Here is a 21,008-nt window from a genome sequence, read left to right as displayed (position 1 = left end):
CCTCAGTCTCCTCATCTGTGAAGTGGGCACGGCTGCAGCCTCCTGGCAGGGTTCTGGCTCAGGAATATCCCCCTCATGGCCAGGGTTCTGGCTCAGGAATATCTCCCATTCCTCCTGACAGGTTTCTGGCTCAGGAATGTCCCCTATTCCTCCTGGCAGGGTTCTGGCTCAGGAATATCTCCCGTTCCTCCTGGCAGGGTTCTGGCTCAGGAATGTCCCCTGTCCCTCCTGGCAGGGTACTGGACTTGGTGGATGGAAGCCACCATGATGCTGTTCCGTATTTTCCATTTTCACTTTTATTGATTAAGCCTCTGCTGTTCATTAGTACTGTGAACTTACTTCCTAGATGAATGAAGGTGCATGCTTGGTGTCCGAGGGGTCTGTGGGCCTTGCTGAATCCAGTGGCATTTACTCGCTCGGGGGCAGACCTGGGTCCTGATGGGACGCTGCTGGCTGCAGCGTCAGGCTGCATCGGGGCACACAGTAGGTGCTTGATAAGAGCAGCTGTTTTTGCTGCTGTGCCAACGGGATGCATTTCAAACTGGAGCTCAGGCCATGGACATCGCCACCAGTAAGAGCAGATTGGGTTTTCTTAAAATGGTTTTCTTTTCAGATACTATTTACATACCTCAGAGTTTCCTGGACTAAAATGTACAACTCAATGGCTTTTAGTAACTTGGTGGAGCTGTGGTGACTAATTTTAGACTTTTCGGTCAGCCCACAGAGAAACCCTGCCTGTGTCAGCAGCCACCCCACCACAACCGTACCCCCCAGACCCTGGCCACCGCTGCCTGCTCTGTGCTGCTTTAACTTAGTGGTGTGTTTTTGAGGCTCATCCATGTAGCAGCGCTTTATTTTTATTGCCCAGTAGGGTTGCCCTGAATGAGGAGACCACAGTTGTTTATCCATTCATGAGTTGAGGACGTTTGCGGATGTTTCTATGCTTTGACTGTTGTGAACGGCGCGGCTGTGAACACACGTACAGGTCTTCGTGTGGACGTGCGTTCATTTATTTACCTTGGTACACAGCTGGGGGCGAAATCGCAGGGTCCAGTGCTAGGACTGTGTTTAGCCACTGGAGAGATGTCCAGGCTGTTGCCCTCCGCAGCTACCTGGCTCACTGTCCCTCCAGCACGGGGAGGGCTCCGGGTTCCTGCCTCCCCCAGCGCGTGTCACCGGCCTTTCTGCTTCAGCCTCCTGCTGGCCGGTTTGGATGACTGGCGTCGTGGAGGTCTTTTTCTTGTGCTTACTGGTAGTTGGTCCAGGGTGGGTTCTCATGTAACTGTTTCATTTTAATTTTAATTAACATGTAGTTGACTTACAGTGTTGTGTTTGCTATTTCAAAAATGTCTCAGTGTGCGCAGAACCCGAGAGGAGTGGGTTGCTGCGCGGCCCGCTCTGTCCTCGGAGGTCGTCCGGGTCTTCCTGGCGGTCGCAGCACAGCGCAGCTGAGCACAGTGCCCCTCCTGGGGGCGGAGCCGGCATGTCTGTGTTCTTGGCAGACTCGGTGACTCACTCACCGGGGACAAACACGCTGGGAAAAGGCCATTCAGACCTCCTGGAAAGAACGGAAAAACGTCACTCTTGCAAATGAGGAAAAAATAGGCATGCTCTGGAGTTAAAACTGGGTTTCTTTTTTTAGTCGTTAGGGGAAAAACCGCCTTTGTTCGGTCCCTTCAGGAGGGACGCTTGCAGGCACAGGCACTTGACTCTGGTCTGCAGCCGTGAAGGAAGTCCTCCTAGCGGCTGCCTGCTCTGGGAGGCGTCAGGCCAAGGCAGCAGGTCTTGACTGAACGTGTTTGGGGTTTGGATGTTTTCTTGATGGTGCTGGGCATGTGGACAGGGTCCTTGTAAAAGCTGGGTGTTCTCGCCCTGAGGAAGCCTGTCCCCTCCAGCGTAGTTCTCTGCTCTGGGGCACGTGTTTCTGCATACTCCACGTGACACGGAACACGCGCTGAGAGGCCGGCCCGGCAGGAAAGCCAGGGAGAGTTTGGCGGCGTGTTCCCGGGACAGTTGAAGTGCAGAACTTAGGTGTGTGACTCAGTATTTGTATGTTCCGTCACAGATAAGACTTCACAAGTAAGCCACACACATGTCTCAAGAACGCTTGAGTGTGTTGGCTCCCTGAGCCCAGGGCCCACCTGTGCTGTGGTCCTTGGGGCTGGGGAGCTAGCTGGGCAGCCCAGCAGGCACCCTGAGTGTTGAATGTCAGGGTGCTCTGGCTGGAGCTCTGGAATGTCCTCTCCAGGCTCCCTGAAGTAGTCCCCAGAGTGTTTGTACCAGGGTGGGGGAGGCCTGACCTCCTGTGTTGGAATCTTGACTCAAGGCATGTTTAATCACCTTAGCTTATTAACCTGACTCATGGTAGCATTGCATTTTGGAGCAGACAATATAAGGCTTTGTGTGCATATTAAATATACAATAATTTAATTAATGATGATTTGATCTTAATGAATGCAAAATGTAGCTTTGTGTTTTCAAAGATGTATACAAATTCAGATTCTTCCTTTGATCTTTACAAACTTATTTTATAGGAAGCTGATGGTTTAATTCTGATAAACATCGACAGTGGGAACATCACCTACTCCAACGATGAAGAGGTTGATGTTCCCGACATCCCTCTCCTGGCCGCACAGACGTTCATTCAGAGGTAAGGGGAGAGATCGTCTGTGTTTGGGAAGGTCTTGCTCAGGTCTGTACTTGCCACGTTTGAGTATCTTTTCCAACCTTATATTAACAGATGGCTTATGTATTTAATGGGGCTTCCCTGGTGTCTCAGACAGTAAAGAATCTGCCTGCAATGCTGGGTTCCATCCCTGGGTGGGAAAGATCCCCTGGAGAAGGGAATGACTTCCTACTCCAGTATTCTTGCCTGGAGAATTCCATGGACAGAGGAACCTGGCAGGCTACAGTCCAAGGGGTTGCAAAGAGTCGGACACGACTGAGCAACTAACACTTTTACTTTTTTACTTTTTTTTAAAATGTATTTAATAGTTTGGAAATTATTTGTGAATGCTTAAATATAAAAGTTGGTTGTCTTTATTCTGATCCTGTCTAAACACTGAGTGGCCCCTGAACCAGGGGACAGTCACAGCCCCAGGACACCTCCCAGCCCCCTTCTGGATTCATGGTCTCTGAGGTCCTTTCTCCTTCATTCCCTCATTCCTTCATCCATTCACTCACCAGATGTGTGTCCAGTGCGTCGGGCAGAGTATTGTATAGTGAGCAAGCCGACGCGGCCCCCGCCCCGAGGACTGTCAGCTGGGGGACCCTGACGGCCGTGACCCCCTGCCCTTCCCTGGGCGGGCAGCTGTCTTCCCCTTTTGGCCCCGCCCCTCCTCCCCCACAGAGCTCTCTCTTAGTGCTGTTATTTTTCCATAACTGTGTTGTGGCCATCTCTGTGACTAAACCTTACTGGCTGAGCTCAGACCTGACACGCTTTTCCCAAAGAGGGCAGGTGATAACTGGTGAGGCTCCGCAGGTCCCATGGCCTCTGTCGTGGTGGGAGAGGCGTGGCAGCGAGGGGCCCCCACGAGTGTCTTCGGGGCTAGTGAGGGGAGGTGTGGTCACTACTTATGCCAGGATGAAGGTGGATCCAGGGCGGGCGAGGACAGAGCCGGGCCCCCTCGGGGGGGTCCTGCAGAGGGACGTTCCCCTCTTTGGAACCTGATAAGGTGGTGGTGGGAGAGATCCTGCTTTTGTATTCCAGCCCAGGTGTGGACCGCAGACAGGCCGGGTGTGGAACTCGGGGGCAGACCCTTGCAGGGTGAGGGGCAGGGGTGAGCGTGGCAGCTGCTACTGGCTGTCTCCCATCTGTGCTCACTGGCCCCCTTTATCTTGGCTGCTGTCGGGAGGTCAGACACAGGCAGAGCCGAAGCCTGAGAGCAGGGGAGGGAGCGGGTGGTCCTCCGCTGGCTCCCTAACTTGGCTGTTCTCATCTGTGCCTTGTACTGTGTATCTGTCAGCGGGGGCTGCTGTAACAAACACCTCCTAAGAACAGATATCTACTGCCTCCCAGTCCTGGAGGCTGGAAGTTCAAGGTTCAAGGTCAGCCAGTAGGGCTAGTTCCTCCCTGTGTCCTCACGTGGTCGTGCCCCTGGGGGCGTCGTGTTTTAATCTCCCCTTATGAGGACACCCGTCATACTGGAGTAGGTCCAGCCTCATGACCTCATTTTAACTTAATTGCCTCTTTGAAGGCCCCAACTCCAAACATAGTCACGCTGTGAGGTGTTGGGGGTCAGGACTCCGACATGGGAATTTGGGGAACAAATCGTTCAGCATTGATTATTCCCTCTCCCTGGATGGTCTCCGCAGAGTCGATGGGAGTGCCACCTTTATCAGTGGTCCTCCCATCATAAACAGTCTTACAGCACCCAGAGCCTGGGCTGCGGGTGTGGAGGCCTGCGTGGCTGCTGGGTCGTGCTCACGGGGCCCGGCCAGGTGGCCCGGTGGAGTGTCTCCCTGTATGAACTCAGAAGGCGAAACCCACATTCCTCACCGTCTGGGTTTCTGATAAGCAAAGTCCGCATTCCCCGATTTTTGAGGACTGATCTTGGCCAGCGTTTGACGAAGCTTCTCAAGTGTTTGCTTGGGTGGAGCATATCCAATAAGATGAGATCTCGCCTCTGCCCACGTGTTACTGTGAGAATTCTAGAACATTCCCAGGGTTCTTGCTTGGTCAGACCCCCAGAGTTGGGATGTGGCATCTCAGGCTCACCACGAGGGGCTGTTTATAAACGTGAACTAACCTGTGCGTGGTTGGTGGCATGTCTGTGAAGGACCCTGGGACCGTCATCCAAGCCATGGCCGTGGGCCTCCTCTCGGGGGCCAGGTGCGTGAGCACACACCCACCGTATTTGGTGGGAAGACGCCCCTGTGCCTGGCCGCCCTGTGCATGCTGTCTTCCTCGCTTTGAGCAGAGTGTGTGTTTGCCGTGTCCCCTTGCCCCGCCGGATCTCTAGACACGTGTCACGTGGGTTTATTTGCATATTTAAAGCCTCCGACTCTCTCCTTGGTGTCCAGGGTTTCATCTAGAAGTGCAGCCGTGGCTGGTGCTGGGGAGGTGGGGGTCCTGTGTGATGAAGACCTCTGGGAGCCCCCATCCCCGAGAACCGCCCCCGAACGAGTGGCCACACCTCGAGCCCCCGCACCTTCCAGGGCAGGGCCTTCCCGCCCAGGCCCACTGGGAACCCTTCGGCCGTTGTGGAAGAGGGAGTGTTTAAAAGAGGGGCGGGATGACTCAGCTTGGACAAAAACACCTGTGATCCAAAGACAAGGCCTTTGTGGGTTCCGCGCTAATGAGCTGTTTGTGTTGGGACATGAATAGACTCTCAACCGGAATGTGTTTTTAATGACATCCCCTCTCCACCCCCTACCCCGGTATCGATAGGTGTTCCGAGCATCCTAGGAAGGTCAGTTGAGCTCTCCCTGGAGGATTCTCTCTCCTGCCCATGAGCTGTGGTCATGTGCTGTGGGCTGAGCTGTGGTCACTGTTCCTCTGTTCCTTTCCAGGGTCCAGAGCCTTCAGCTGCACCACGAGCTGGACCTGGCTCACCTCTGCGCCAGCACAGACGTGAACGAGGGCCGGGCCTCCAGGCGGGCCTGGCAGCAGCAGCTCAACTGCCAGATCCAGCAGATGACCCTGCAGCTGCTCGTCAGCATCTTCAGGTATTTAAAGCCCCTCCAAGGTCGTCACCCGGTCCCCAGCCTGCTCCCAGTTCCACGCCGGCCGCAGCCACAGAGCTCAGGAACTGAAATCCAGGACTGACGCGGGAGAGACCCCTGCACCCAGGAGGATCCCTGGGAGTGTGTCGGCCCTGCCCGGGGCCTTCCCACCCACTCCTCTCTCCTGCAAAGGACCACTTTGGGCGGTCGGCCCCGGGTCGAGGGACAAATGGATTGTTTCGGGATCGCAGCCCACCCGAAGGAGAGCCCAGGCTGGTTAGCACCCAGGACTGGCCCCTGTTAGAAGCTTTTCTTCTTTCCCTGCATTGCTGTCACCTCCAGCATCGGAGTCCGTTGTGTGTTGCTGGGACCCAGCTCTGAGCCCAGTCGGTCAAGTGGACGGGGCAGCGTGTTTGCTGCCCCGGGATGTAGAGCAGGATCCAGTGGTTGTTCTGGCCTAGATGTGCAGTGCTTTAAGGGAGGTCCGATAGATCCATGCCGACATTCACGTTAACTGTGTGGCGAAGTTATCGGTAGGAAAGCCTTCAAGCCTTTTTTTCCTTCCAACTCTCTCTTCTCTGCTTTGTCTTGCAGCCTCTCTCTCCCCTGCCTCACCCACTGCTCCTCCTCCCACCCTTGGGTCGTGTGGCAGGGAGGGTGGCAGCTCCAGGTATTCTCCTGATCTGGACGGACCCAGCCTGGGAAGGGTTTAGACCAGAGCTGGCCGACTTGACAACACTGTGTGATTCGACATTTTAATGGTTGTATTTTTTAGCCGTCTTTCCTTACATAAAGCAAATAATCTATTAGGGAAAAAGGGGATGTTACATTATAGATGGGTTGCATTAGCTCTCTGCTTAAGGCACTATAATTTGTGTGGTCGTAGAAACGTTGTCTTCCTTTTGTTCTTTTAATGTGACTTCCCAGGGGCACTAGTGGTAAAGAACCTGCCTGCCAACGCAGGAGACGTAAGGGACGCGCAAGGCTTCAGTCCCTGGGTCGGGAAGATCCCCTGGAGTAGGAAACGGCAGCCCACTCCAGTGTTGTTGCCTGGAGAATCCCCATGGACAGAGGAGCCCGGTGGGCTACAGTTCACGGGTTCACAGTTGGACACAACTGAGCATAAACGTGGAAGCTTGCTGAGTTCAGTTCATTAAAAAGGCACAGTATGATTCTAAAAGTTGACTTCCCCTAGATGAAGTCATGTCTGTCCTCACAGGAGAAGGAAAACATTGAACATGCTGTGTCCTGAATACGTTCTGTGCGGTTATTGATTCTGTTGGTAGCTATCACGTGAGATCTGGGGCGTCGTGTGGCCAAGTCCCCACGGAATGCAGATTTGGAGGTGGCTGGTGGGGGTCCAGCTGGCAGCCAAGCTGGGCTAATACCCAGGGTCTGTCTGCCCTTCCTGTGTCACCACCCTGAACTCAGTCTTATTAGTATGAACAATTATGGACGATCGCATCTTCTGCCTTTGAATAAGGAGCTAAGGGGCTCAACACAGACCCCTTCCCTCCTGCCGGCCCCCAGAGTTTCATTCCAGTTGGAAGAAAGCTATATTGAAGTGGCAGGATAGCCTGACCACAGGTTACACCCAAACCCTCGGGGCTCAATAATCCTTGTGCAGACAGGGCTTTTCAAACTGTGTATTTCTTGCCATCGTTTTTCTGCTAACAGCAATGTGTTGTTCATGTGTTCAAAAACATTTCAACAGTTAGACTGTCTTTCTTCATCAGGGAAGTAAAGAATCACTTGAATTATGAACACAGAGTGTTCAATAGTGAAGAGTTTCTCAAAACAAGAGCTCTGGGGGACCAGCAGTTTTATAAACAGGTGAGAGGCGCATGGGCGTGTGTGCGTGTGTGTACTCCATCCTTTGCACTCTTCTGTGCTTCAGATACTTTTCACATCAGGGTTTCCAGCATCTGTGAGTACTTTATTCTGTGTTTTAGCTTTTCTAGAAGTTTGAGCCTGGGTCCTGCTGATCCTTTGCCCAGCTCTTATTTTCTTAATTGGCTTTTTAGAGTGATATACGTGTAACTCAGTGCACCCACCTTAAGTGTAGAGTGTGCTGAGTTGCGACCAAGGCCCGGGCCCAGTAGCCCCTTCCTCAGCCTGGATCTGGACGCATCCTATCAGCCCGCACAATTCCATGCCCTTGCCATCACCGCCTCCTTCCCTGGGCTGGGCCATGTCCGCTCTCCCTGGGAGCTGACTGGGAGGTTGTTCTGTGTGAGTCTGTGGATGGGTGGGCTGGCTGTGAGGTGGGCATGTGGGGGAGGCTGCCATCCCCAGGAGATCCCAGAATTGATGACTCAGCTGCTGTTGTCCTGGGGGGCAGGGTGGTTTGGGCTTTCGAATATTTTGTGATTTTTCAAACGTAAAGAGTGATTCTTTGAGGTTGGTTGGTGAGGGATTGAGGAGGATCTTACTTTAGATTCTGATGAACTAAGAAAGCTGCCTGTGTTGGGAACTTGGGTCTAGAGGTGCTGGCCAGAGGCCTCGGTGGGTCGGGGAAGGACAGTGGAGCAGGTGCAGTGACCGCCCCTCGGGGTCTCTTCCAGGTCCTGGATACATACATGTTTCATGCCTTCCTCAAGGCCCGGCTCAGCAGAAGGATGGACGCCTTTGCCCAGATGGACCTCCACACGCAGTCCGAGGAGGACAGGTGTGCATGTTAGGTTCTGAAGGATGCGCCGCTCCCTTGGGGTCTGTCTCTGGACGGATGAACGATAAATCAAATCAGAGGAGTCTGACATTTCGACGTGAGGGAGCTGGCTGGCGGGCCTGGCTCCTCTCATGCAGCCCTGTTTCTGGGGGGTGGGGACACCGAAGTGCCCACAGTGCAGCTCTGGGTCTGCGTTCGGGCTGTTCTTTCCCGTCTTCCTTCTCACGCTCTCCCTACATCTTCGCCGTTTCCTGCCTCCTCTGTGTTGCTTTTCCTGAACTCCTCAAACATGCATCACCGTCAACGAGGCCCTCGTTTATCCTGTGTGTGAGACCTCTCCTGGGGGGCGTGGCCTGCACTCAGCCTTCACTACACGAGGGAGAGCCAGGCAAGCTCCCGCCACTTCTCCCTTGACAGGGGGATACTGGACACTGGTCACCACACTTGGGAAAATGCCCAGTTGAGCCTGTTCTTGGATCATTATTGTACATGTCAGATGTTGGGATTTTCCACCCAGGATAAACGGGATGCTCCTGAGTCCGAGGAGACCCACGATCGAGAAGATGGCCAGCCGGAAGTCCTCGGCCTCGCACACGGCCCACCGGCGCATGGTGGTCAGCATGCCCAACCTGCAGGACATCACGGTGCCTGAGCTGCCGCCCCGGAACTCATCACTTCGGAAGATACAGACCACGGAGTATGGGAGCAGCCACACAGGTGGGCCGGCCACGCCCCTTCCGTGACCTTTCCCAGTCACGTGATTCTAACGCCGCCAGTTGCTGAAAGAAGTCAGCTCATTCCAGGAGAAGGGAATGGGCTTTTTTTTTGGGGGCGGTGGGGAGGTTCTAGTAGTTTGATTATTTGAAATATTTTTAGAATATTTATTTTGCAAACTATGTTCATTATAGAAAATGATTTCTTGTCTGCGTGTTCCATCACCTGGTTCCCAACTGCTGAAGACCACAGCTGTTCACGGTTTTCACGTCTGTCGAAAATGTGTGGGTGTGCGTGTATATGCGCATGTGCCTAGGAGACACATGTTTATGTGTGTCAGTGTCTAACGAGGTGCAGCGACTATTAAGCCTCCAGTGATTGCCGACCTTCCTAGGTGTTGGGGTACACAGGCAGCCATTGCCCCCGCCCCCATGGACGGGAAGGAAGGCCGACGATAGAAATGCGTAACACCGGTGGGGGTTGGTCGAGATGTTCAGTGTGGTGACATGGTCGGGGTGGTGACGGGCAGGGCCGTGCCATGGGGGTGGGGAGCAGCGCTGTGGTCTCAGGAGGTGGACGCTGGGGGAGGGGCGTGCCGTGGGAGGCAGCGGCTGCATCCCCACCCACGTGCAGAGCATCTGCTTAGGGTCCCCTTGCTGGTGAGTTGCTGTAAAACCCGTTTGGACGTGTGTGAGCCCACGTGTCCTTCCCACGTGAGCCGCAGCGAAGCCGGTCACATGTGATGCTGCTTGTGGGTGCTTGGGGCTTCTCCTCGCAGCCCCAGGGAGGGGTCTCTGCCTATCCTCAGTGGATGGAGAAGTGGTGGGGAGACGGTGCTGTGGGTGGAGGCGCCAGGTACCAGCTGGCGTCTCCTGTGCATTGCCGAGAGCCAGAGGCTGAGGGAGGAGCATGTCCTCGATGCCGGGAGGGGCTGTGTGTGCAAACGAGCAAGTTTCTGGAGGGCCCTGGTGGGTCTGAGTCCCCCGCGCAGCTGCTGCCGGCTGTGTGACCCTGGGCAGGTCGCTCTGCCTCTCTGGGCCTGCACGCCCTCTCTCGTAGAGCATCGTGGGGCTCCACGCTCTGCACTGGGCCCGCGCGCTGTAGGCAGATGTTCCGCTCCCTCTGCCCCTCCCCCAGGCTCCTCCGCCATCCTCCAGGCTTTGTCACTGAGACCCCACCTCCTTGGGGTGAGCTACATCCTGTGGCCTGGCCTTGTCCACTGGCGCTGCCTGGGAGCCATGGGGGTGAGGTTGTGGAAGGCACTGGTGTGACACACAGCTGGTTAGGCGTGACGTTCAGCAGCTGGTGCGGGGGACCAGTGGAAACCTCGGCCCCCGCACCTGTGAGATGAGCGTGGCAACAGCACCCACGCATGGAGCTGCTGCTGAGGTAAAAGAAGCGGCTGCTTAACAGGGCCTGCCTGCCCGGCAGCTACGGCTCAGCCTAGGTCATTAGCTTAATCCTCCAGTGAAGACTCAGCATCACGTGTTTCAATTTAGCCATCAGCAGTTTTAGCAAATAAAATAATGCCATACTCTCAGGGTGCCACGGGAGGCCGCTGGGGCCCCCCTCAGCACGGGGTTCGTGGAACTTCCTGGAAGATACACCTGGTTCCTGCTCCATGCTGCACCCAGGGCCCAGAAACAGCAGAGTGCTGGGGCGGGAATGCGCGTCGCCTCTAAGGTCTGCGCTTACCACTCACTTCCCCTTCACCCCCAGTTCTGGACGTGCCCCCCAAGTCGACACACACCTTCAAGATCCCAGAAATCCACTTCCCGCTGGTGGCCCAGTGCGTGCAGGCATTCTACGCGGACTGCGTGGCCCAGCTGAGTAAAGCCATGGGCTCGCTGGCCCCCGAGAACTCGGTGCTGCTGGCCAGGTACTTCTACCTGAGGGGGCTGGTGCAGCTGATGCAGGGCCAGCTGCTGGATGCTCTGCTGGATTTCCAGAGCCTGTACAAGACCGATGTGCGTGTCTTCCCCACCGACCTCGTCCAGACGACCGTGGAGTCCCTGTCGGCACCCGAGCGCACGCAGGCTGAGCGCATGCCTGAGCTGCGCCGGCTCATCAGCGAGGTCATGGACAGGCCCGCGGACGTCCCCAAGGCCGACGACCGCGTCAAGAACTTCGAGCTGCCCAAGAAGCACATGCAGCTGGACGATTTCGTGAAGAGGGTGCAGGAGTCGGGCATCGTGAAGGACACCGTCATCATACACCGGCTGTTCGAGGCGCTGACTGTAGGTAGGAGGATGCCCGCGGCCGGGGGCACCCTGCCAGCCAGGGAGAGCCTCGTGTGTGTGGGGGTCACTCAGTTGTGGAGCCCGCCAGGCTCCTTTGTCTATGGGATTCTCCAGGCCAGAATGCTGGAGTGGGTTGCCATGCCCTCCTCCAGGGGATCTTCCCGACCCAGGGATCAAACCTGGGTCTCCTACACTGAAGGTGGATTCTTTACTGTCTGAGCCACCTTTGCCTTCCAGAAAGCCTCATGGGTGGGGGCTTTACCTGCTGACGGACCCAGCAGCTGGCCGAGAGAGGTGGAGGGTCTGGGGAAGCTTGGTGACATCGGTCCTGGGGGACCTGCTCACGGTGTGATGATCCCTCCCTCTGACATGGGGACCCATGGCTGGGATGGGAAGGTTCCTGCATGAGGAGCAGGAGCCCAGCGGATCATACAGACCCACGAACACATAGAGCAGCACAGCGTTGGTGGGGCCATCTGCCTGGCACCTGCCCACCAGCCAGCAGGGCTTTTTCTTCCAGGCCTCAGACTCCCTGTGACAGGGTCCCACGGTGGTTGGGCCTGTGTGGAGGGTAGAGCACAGGAAGTGTTATTAGATGCTGTGAGGAAAGAGCATGCCAGCTCAGGGGGTGTCCAGCCAGGATGACCGCCTTGTCCAGGAAGGCTGCCCATGGGCCCTGTATCTGGGTTTTGAAGGATGGGTAGGAGTTTTCTGGTCTGGGCACTGCAGACCAGTGTGTACAGAGGCATGTTACCGCACGTTGTCACTGTGCTGGGAGGCTAGAGCGTGACCGGAGGAGGGGCCTGACCTTGGAGGAGTCGGCCTCATGAACACGGGGAGCCTCACCCTGGGAATGAAGTGAAGCAGGCCTGCTGGGGGGCACTCCCTGTGCAGGGTGTGAGGGGCCCGCTAAGGATGGAGGGCAGACGGGTCCACGACATGGAATAGAGCCACAGGAGCCAGACACGGGGAAGCGTCAGAATTCAGACGAGCCATTTTTCGCAGCAGCTGAGTGGGAGCTGGGGGTGGTCCCAGCTCCGTGTTATAGATAGGGAAGCAGATTCGCTCCGTATCTTGCCTGTGATCACACTGCGGAATATCAGTGAAGCTGGAGTTTGGACTTGGGTCTTTCTCCAGCTCTAGAGCCCCTGAATACTGGACGTTTGGGAAGGTTACTGAATCAATTAAGATCATCATGCTTAGAAATAATGATGCATTTGTTCACGTAACTAGAGTATGGAGATAAAGATCAAGGCTTCAGGCCAGGCTTGATCCAGCACTGCGGGAGGGTCCGAGGATCTGTAGTGCCAGCTACACCCTCGGACTGGCCCCAGGACGGCTGCCCACCAGTTCCAGAGGTGACACAGCACTCTATCCTTGTCCCAGGGTCCCCACCCGGCGCCCCGGGAGGCACTGAGACTGCCTGCCTAGGTAGGGGCTAGGAGGACAGACAGACTCAGCCCAGATCAGGTGCCCACCCGGGGAACTGGGTGAGACGGGGACTCTTTCCCAGGTGGGTCCTGTCCAGGTAGACTTGGGTGCTGGCGCCACCTGCTGCCTCCTGTGGGTAATGCGCAGCGTCCTGGTGTGCGTGGCTTTAAGAACCTCTTTTTATCTTTATGAAACTAAGGACACGAGAAACAGATTGACCCAGAAACATTCAAAGATTTCTACAACTGCTGGAAGGAGGCAGAAGCAGAGGCGCAGGAGGTCAGCCTGCCTTTGTCGGTGATGGAGCAGCTGGACAAAAGTGAGTGTGTGTACAAGCTGTCGCGCTCCGTCAAGACAAATCGCGGGGTGGGCAAGATCGCCATGACCCAGAAGCGCCTGTTCCTTCTCACGGAGGGGCGGCCAGGCTACGTGGAGATCTCCACCTTCAGGAACATAGAGGTGAGGCCAGGCCTGGGGCCGCCAGCCGTGGGCCCGCCCCACTCGCAGCTGCTGTTCACCCCAGGCCGTCATTTCACTTTCCCTCCTCTCTCGCTGCCTCTGCAGGATGTCAGAAGCACCATGGCCACTTTTCTGCTCCTGAGAATTCCCACTTTAAAAATCAAAACGACGTCCAAGAAAGAAGTCTTTGAAGCTAACCTAAAGACGGAGTGTGACCTCTGGCACCTGATGGTGAAGGAGATGTGGGCCGGGAGGAAGCTGGCCGACGACCACAAGGTCCGTTCTCACCCGCGGCTCCCGTCTCTCGGTGATGCTTAGCACAGGGCCCAGGCACAGCGTCTCGTCAGAGGCACTGAGGAGGCTGTGCTCTGCGTGACTCGGTGCGAGGCCCTGGGGGCAAACACGGGCCAGCCCGCGGGGTGGTATGTGTGGACCTGGGCTTGGCCTCTGCATTCCGCCTCCTCTGCTCCAGGTGGCACCCAGGGAGGGCAGCGTCGGGGCTGGACTCTGGCAGGCGTGAGCTCGACTCTCACCTCTTTCCCTTTCCGGGATCAGGGTTCTGGGCGGGGGTGTATTAGGTCCTTTCCACAGGGCTGTGTTTAAAATCCCAGGGGATTTTGTAGCTTCACTGACTTTGGGCCAGACTGATGGCTTTGATTGCAGCAAGTTAAGATTTCCTAGTCACGAAGGGTACCCTGGACAGAGGTAAGACATGAGGGGCAATGTTTGTCTTGTCCGAATGGCAAGATGAGACAGGAAACCCACAACAGAGTGAGCAAAGGGTCCAAATTGGGAACTCATATGGGGAGCAGTTTCTAAGGTTCTCGAGAGCTGCAGCTCACTGGTCACCGGGGAGACGCAGGTCGGGGCGGCAGCCCACCCAGGGGCAAACTTGAGGGGAACGTACGTCCAGGGTGGAAGAGCTGCCCTCTGTGATGGACGTTCTGTCCCTGGAAGAGCCTGAGATCAAGGAAGTGGAAGGAGGCTTCTGTTTAAAATAGGAAAGGGAGGACTAGGTCCTAAGATTCCAATGTTCTGTGACTTTTGGACTCTCTGATTTTACGCCCACTTGGTTATTTAGCACAACGCAGGTGGCTCCATGGTGAAAACTGCCTGCCAATGCAGGAGATGTGGGTTTGATCCCTGGGCCGGGAAGCTTGGAGAAGGAAATGGTAACCCACTGCAGTACTCTTGCCTGGAAAATTCCATGGACAGAGGAGCCTGGTGGGCTGCAGCCCATGGGGTCGCGAAGAGTGGACAAGACTGAGCGACCGAACAACAGCAACAAAGTGGACCACGGCTGCAGGCGCCCGGGACGGCCGCACAGGGGCTGCAGCACGCTGGGCCTCCCCGTCCATCACCAGCTCCCGGAGTTTACTCAAACCCGTGTCCATCGAGTCAGCGATGCCATCCAGCCATCTCATCCTCTGTCGTCCCTTTCTCCTCCTGCCTTCAATCTTTCCCAGCATCAGGGTCTTTCCCAGTGAGTCACTTCTTCGCATCAGGTGGCCACAGTATTGGAGCTTCCCATCAGTCGTTCCAATGAATATTCAGGACTGATTTCCTTTAGGATGGACTGGTTGGATCTCCTTGTTGTCCAAGGGACTCTCAAGAATTTCCCCCAACACCACAGTTCAAAAGCATCAATTGCTTTCTTTATTGTCCAACTTTTCTTTATTGTCCAACTCTCACATCCATACATGACCACTGGAAAAACCATAGCCTTGACTAGACGGACCTTTGTCGGCAAAGTAGTGTCTCTGCTTTTTAATATGCTGTCTAGGTGGGTCATAACTTTTCTACCAAGGAGCAAGTATCTCTCAATTTCACGGCTGCAGTCACCATCTGCAGTGATTTTGGAGCCCCCAAATTAAAGTCTGTCACCATTTCCACTGTTTGCCCATCTATTTCCCATGAAGTGATAGGACCAGATGCCATGATCTTAGTTTTCTGAATGTTGAGTTTTAAACCAACTTTTTCACTCTCTTCTTTCACTTTCATCAAGAGGCTTTTTAGTTCTTCGCTTTCTGCCATACAGGTGGTGTCATCTGCATATCTGAGGTTATTGATATTTCTCCTGGCAATCTTGATTCCAGCTTGTGCTTCATCCAGCCCAGCATTTCTCATGATGTACTCTGCATATAAGTTAAATAAGCAGGGTGACAATATACAGCCTTGATGTACTCCTTTGCCAATTTGGAAGCAGTCTGTTGTTCCATGTCCAGTTCTAACTGTTGCTTCTTGACCTGCATACAGATCAAGAGGCAGGTGAGGTGGTCTGGTATTCCCATCTCTTTAAGAATTTTCCACAGTTTGTTGTGATCCACACAGTCAAAGGCTTTGGCATAGTCAATAAAGCAGATGTTTTTCTGGAACTCTCTTCCTTTTTTGATGATCCAACAAATGTTGGCAATTTGATCTCTGGTTCCTCTGGCTTTTCTAAATCCAGCTTGAACATCTGGAAGTTCACGGTTCACGTACTGTTGAAGCCTGCCTTAGAGAATTTTGAGCATTACTTTGCTAGCATGTGAAATGAGTGCAATTTTGTGGTAGTTTGAGCATTCTTTGGTATTGCTTTTCTTTGGGATTGGAATGAAAACTGACCTTTTCCAGTCCTGTGGCCATTGCTGAGTTTTCCATATTTGCTGGCATACTGAGTGCAGCACTTTCACAGCATCATCTTTCAGGATTTGAAGTAGCTCAGCTGGAATTCCATCCCCTCCACTCGCTTTGTTGGTAGTGAGTTGTTGTTGTTCAGTTGGTAAGTTGTGTCTGACTCTTTGCAGCCCCGTGGACCGCAGCACACCAGGCTTCCCTGTCATCACTGTCTCCCGGAGTTTGCTCAAACTCATGTGCGTTGAGTCAAATGATGCCATCCAATCACCTCATCCTCTGTTATGCCCTTCTCCTCCCACCGTCTATCTTTCCCAGCATCAGGGTCTTTTCCAGCTGGCTCTTCACATTGGGTGACCAAGGTATTGGCACGTTAGCTTCAGCATCAGTCCTTCCAATGAATATTCAGGATTGATTTCCTTGAGGATTGACTGGTTTCATCTCCTTGTGGTCCAAGGGACTCTCAAGAGTCTTCTCTAACACCACAGTTCAAGAGCATCAGTTCTTTGGTTGTTAGCTTTTATGGGCTGGGTAATTTCATAGGCTAGTAAGTGGGAGGATTAATCCAACTATTTTGAGGAAGGGGTGGAGACAACCAGTATTTGTCTCAACTAAGAGAGCATAAGTATGTGACATGAAATCCAAGTTTAAACTCTGCAGGTGGCTTTGAAAACCACACATTTTTAAAAGCATTGCTGTGTGTAATGGGACAGAGTCTTAGCGGGCCATGATTTCAGAGACGCTGTGCTGAGATGACTGTGCCTCCCACAGGACCCCCAGTACGTACAGCAGGCGCTGACCCACATTCTCTTGATGGACGCGGTCGTAGGCACGCTGCAGTCACCGGGAGCCATCTATGCGGCCTCCAAGTTGTCCTACTTTGATAGGATGAAGAATGAAAGTAAGGTTTTTATCTGGTTGCCTTTTGTCTTATCAGCTGGAACCAACCCACATGTCTCGAACTTCTTTATTCTGCACTTTTCCCTTTTGAACACCACACCGCCCTCTGCGTCTTTCCTTTTCTCACTTGGCCATCCCCTGGAGCTCTCTGCTCCTCAGGATGCACACTGAGGCACCTCAGCATTTCACTGTCTGAGTAACAGTCCACTTTACCCCGTTCGGTGTTGGTCCTGAATCTGAATTACCAATGACACCACAACGGGGTTTCCGTTGAGTGGCTCACAGAATCGCCGTCGCAGTCTCTGGAGCTCTGTGATCAGACACGCCCGCTGCAGAGCCGCAGGGACCCCCGTGCGTGGCTGTCCTTGACTGCTGGACCGCACCGCTCGGGCGTGGGGAGACCCCCGACGGCCGTCTCACTTTTCCCCCTTGATTCGGTCAGTTCCTTGCCCCTAGGAATTCTCTGAAGCCATAGAGGTCAGTGGTTAGCTCAGGTTTTTATTTTTAGAAGATTTTTCAAGTCCAGGAAATAGTGAGAAGATAAGAATAGGTTTATGCCACGTTTTTAGCTACTTCTGTTTTGTGTCCACTTTTAAATGATCTCCTAAAAGCAGCTGTCCTGCGCTTTGCGTAAAGAAGCAGAGACTCTAGAGGACCACTTACTCTGTCAGCCGTGCTGCGTGCGGGAAGTCACACGTGCTCGATTAACCCCACCCCGTGAAGCTAATTCATGAAACACAGACGAGCACGTTGTAGGGATTTTTAAAAAATTATTTTGCCGTGCTGGGTCTTTGCTGCGGTGCGGGTGTTCTCCAGTTGTGGCGAGCAGGGACGACTGCTGCGGCGGGCGGGCTTCTCGGTGGTGGCGGCTCTGTGCAGCGCAGGCCCTAGGGCGTGCGGGCTTCAGTAGCTGCAGCGCGCAGGCTCAGTAGCTGTGGCTCCCAGGCTTAGGTGCTCTGGGACACATGGGATAGTCCTGACCAGGGGTTGAGCCTGTGACCCCTGCATTCCTATCCACTGTACCACCAGGGAAGTCCTGTAGGGATGTTTTTCGGATGACAACTAGTTTTGCTTGTATGCATTTTAAAAAACGTAGCAGTCTTATTGAGATATAGTTCACACACCATTCTCTTTCACAGCGTACACCTTACTGGTTTGAGTGTATCCAGAGCTTTACAGCCGTGGGCACAGTGGGTTTCAAACATTTTCCTCACCCCAGTGAGAAGCCCCATACGTTTCGCAGCTGCCTCTCAGCTGCTGAGCAACCCTGAACCTACTTCCTGTCGCTGGGGCTATGCCCCGTTTCTGCCTAGTCAGAGCTCGTCCTACACGTGAGCTCACAGCAGTAGCTGTCCCGCGTGTCTGGCGTCCTTCATGTGGTGTCGCGCTCCAGAGTGCGTCCGTGTGGCAGGGTCACTGCTTCATCCCTCTTGTGGCTGAATGTACTCCGCTGGGTGGATACAGTATAGTTTATCCCTCCCTCCATTGACCGTTTGAGGTTCCCTGCTTCCTGCCTGTTGCACACAGCACGTCTATGAATATTTCCTGTACAAGTTTTTATTTGGACATGTTTTTATTCCTCTTGAGTCAATAGCCAGGAAGAGTCTGTTTAAAATGTCATCCCAGAATAAGCGGAAACAAACCCCGGTTTTGTGTTCATTGCCCTCGGGGCGATTTGCTCTTTGCCGTGTCTTTCACTAACCGTGACATCACTGGTGCTTCCTGGTGCCAGGAGCCCCTCTCCTGTATCCTTGGAACCCACCCCCCAACTGCTGCCACATCCCAGGACCCCACTCTCGGGGAGCAGCCAGGATGCTCCAGTTGCTGGAGGGACTCGGAGGAGCTCTTGTCAACAGTCCTGGAGCCAGATGTTGATGGCAGGGTTTTTTCTCCCCTTAATTAGGACCCAAATCACATACACACTATACTCGAGCTGTGGCGACCACTCCATGCTCAAGCCCGATCTTTGTCAAGAGTTTGCAGAAAAGGCTTCTCACTCTGGACACCGCGTCCGCAGTCTCCACGGAGGGACCCAGCACATGACACTCACTCTTGATCCCACACTGCAGGGGCGGTCCCCCAAGCTCAGGGTCCCGGATCCCTTGTTCCCAATCAAGGACCGTTTGCTCTGTGTGAAGCGTAACGAGGCAGCGATACGTGATCCCGGGCTTCAGTGATAGCTTGTGGGCCATTCGTGATGGAAGGTCTAAAAATGAAACTTTCTGAAGTTTGCACCCCGTCCCTGGAGGGAGGCACTTGGCAAGCACTGGAGATACCTGTCGTGTGTGTGTCAGAGGGTAGGGGGCGGGCGTTGTTACTGGCACTGACCAGGTGAGGCCCGGAGTGCTGCTGAAGCTTTTGCAGTGCACAGGACTCCCCCGTGGCAGCAGCGCCACGGGCCAGCGTGAGAAGCTGCTCGTGGCTTGGATTGATGAAGTATTCAAGGGCTTCTCCCTGCTGGAGCATCCCTAACAGCTGAGTGTTAGATCATTTAGCCTGACAGCTGTGTTTAGATGACAGGCAGTGTGAGACCTTGGCAGACACTCACCCTCTGGCTGAAACGCTTGGCTTTACTTATGTCCAGTTTAAAGAGAGCTTCATCTTCGCAAATCCCGGCTTTACCCTGGGACTAATATTCTAAGGGAAGCAGCGTGTGTGAGTATGTCCTGGAGTCTGGGGACCTGACCCCCACGTGTCTGCGTTTCAGTGCCCATGGCCGTTCCGAAGACGACCTCGGAAACCCTGAAACACAAGATCAACCCCTCGGAGGGGGAGACCACCCCACGAGCCGTCGACGTGCTGCTCTACACCCCAGGTGAGGCCGAGCCCGGCTGTGTGGCTGCGGGGTTTTGTGGCTTTATTGATGTCTACCTGATTTACAGCATTGTGTTCATTTCTGCTGTGTGGCGAGGTGATCCAGTCAACGCGTATACACATCCTTCTTCATGTTCTTTTCCGTTGTGCTTCATCACGGGACACTGGTTACGGCTCCCTAGCTGTCCAGCAGGGCCATGTTTGTGTCGCTGCTGTTCTTTTCAGCAATCTGGGAGCTGAGACTTGTGTTCAAGGTCAGCACTGAAGTGGAAGGGCAGTGGAAGGATGAGGGTGGACAGGCCCAGGGGGTTTTCTGCCGTTGGAGGCAGAACTCTGGGTGACCAGGTGCAGCTGCTCTGTGGACTCGGAGGCCGCAAGGGGCCGTGCATGGCTGAGTCCCCATTCAGCCTCGCCGTCCTCACGTCCAGCGGATAAAGCCCCTGCACGCACATCTTTGGTCGGGGCGAGCTTGTTGTCACTGGGATGGGATGACGGCCCCTCCTGGGCTGATGCGCACGTCTGATGACACGGCTGGCTGTTCCCACCGGTCAGGGACCAGGGGAACACCAGTCAACCCCTCCGAGAACTCTGGGAGCCAGGGAGCCAGGACCCGGGCACTGAGCCTGGCTTTGGAGCATCTCGGGCTCTGGGGGACTGCAGACAGCATCTCAGTGGGCAGATCACCCCAACAGGGCCAGGAGACCAAGGCATGAACACCCCAGAAAGACTGGCAGATTCACACTTCTTGGACTAGGACTGAGGTGGTGCTAGAGCAGGGGTGGGGGAAAGACAGTCTCCATTGTAGGACGTGCTGGGACACTGTGGGTCCATGTGGAGAAGATGGAGCTTAAGCACACCTCAGATCACACATAGCCATCAGCTCCAAGGATGAAGATCTGAACATGAAAGGCAAAAGCAAACATAAGCAAATGAAGCCTGGAGATGATAATATAGATGATAATCGTGACCTTAAGATAAGGACACAAGTCACAAAGCACGTAAAAACTACGGGCCGTAAAGGAACAGGTTGGCGAATTTGACCATATAAAGGATTTTTTAAAGAAACTTTCAAGTGCGTGAAAGTGATGGTCGCAGACTTGGAAAGGATGTCCGTAAGAGGATAGACTTGACTTGGGATGTTTGAAGTCGGTGGTATTTAAAGGGCGGCTACAAGTCAAGGAGAGTAAGAGCCCGATTCAGAAGCGGGCAGGAGGCCTAAACACTTCCCCACGGAGGAGATCCAGACACCCGACTAAAGCCAGCAGCCTCATGAGCGCCAGGGACATGCAGACAAACCACAAGTGAAAAAGCAAAATCTTCTGGAGTCAGAGCGGCCACGACGGGAAAGACCAGTGGTGCTCAGTGCGGTGGCCACGTGGAGACAGCAGGAGCCCGCTGTGCTCGTTGCGGGGGGGCCGCAGACCCTCCCCCTGTCCCTGAGCCCCCTCCCCACTGCCTGAAGCACTGCCCCCAAGAGAACGCTCAGGCCTCCTGCCATCCTGCCT

The 21,008-nt window shown here is 54.5% G+C and overlaps 1 protein-coding gene across 4 annotated transcripts in view; it reads left to right on the top strand.

Moving 5' to 3' along the window:
- Positions 1–21,008, top strand: part of DENND3 (DENN domain containing 3) — a 52,307-nt gene that overhangs the window by 16,744 nt on the left and 14,555 nt on the right. For all 4 annotated transcript variants that reach the window (XM_070382701.1, XM_070382703.1, XM_070382700.1 and 1 more), the window contains exons 8-17: positions 2,535–2,650; positions 5,512–5,667; positions 7,401–7,497; positions 8,229–8,332; positions 8,850–9,049; positions 10,766–11,287; positions 12,917–13,176; positions 13,282–13,452; positions 16,561–16,690; positions 19,397–19,504. In XM_070382701.1, coding sequence (XP_070238802.1) covers positions 2,535–2,650; positions 5,512–5,667; positions 7,401–7,497; positions 8,229–8,332; positions 8,850–9,049; positions 10,766–11,287; positions 12,917–13,176; positions 13,282–13,452; positions 16,561–16,690; positions 19,397–19,504 — 1,864 coding nt within the window. The remainder of the gene's footprint in view (positions 1–2,534; positions 2,651–5,511; positions 5,668–7,400; positions 7,498–8,228; positions 8,333–8,849; positions 9,050–10,765; positions 11,288–12,916; positions 13,177–13,281; positions 13,453–16,560; positions 16,691–19,396; positions 19,505–21,008) is intronic.

This window comes from Bos mutus, chromosome 14, assembly GCF_027580195.1.
Source record: "Bos mutus isolate GX-2022 chromosome 14, NWIPB_WYAK_1.1, whole genome shotgun sequence".
Lineage (NCBI taxonomy): Eukaryota > Metazoa > Chordata > Mammalia > Artiodactyla > Bovidae > Bos > Bos mutus.
Note: the sequence above shows the minus strand (reverse complement) of the source record. Positions and strands in the feature narration are given on the sequence as shown.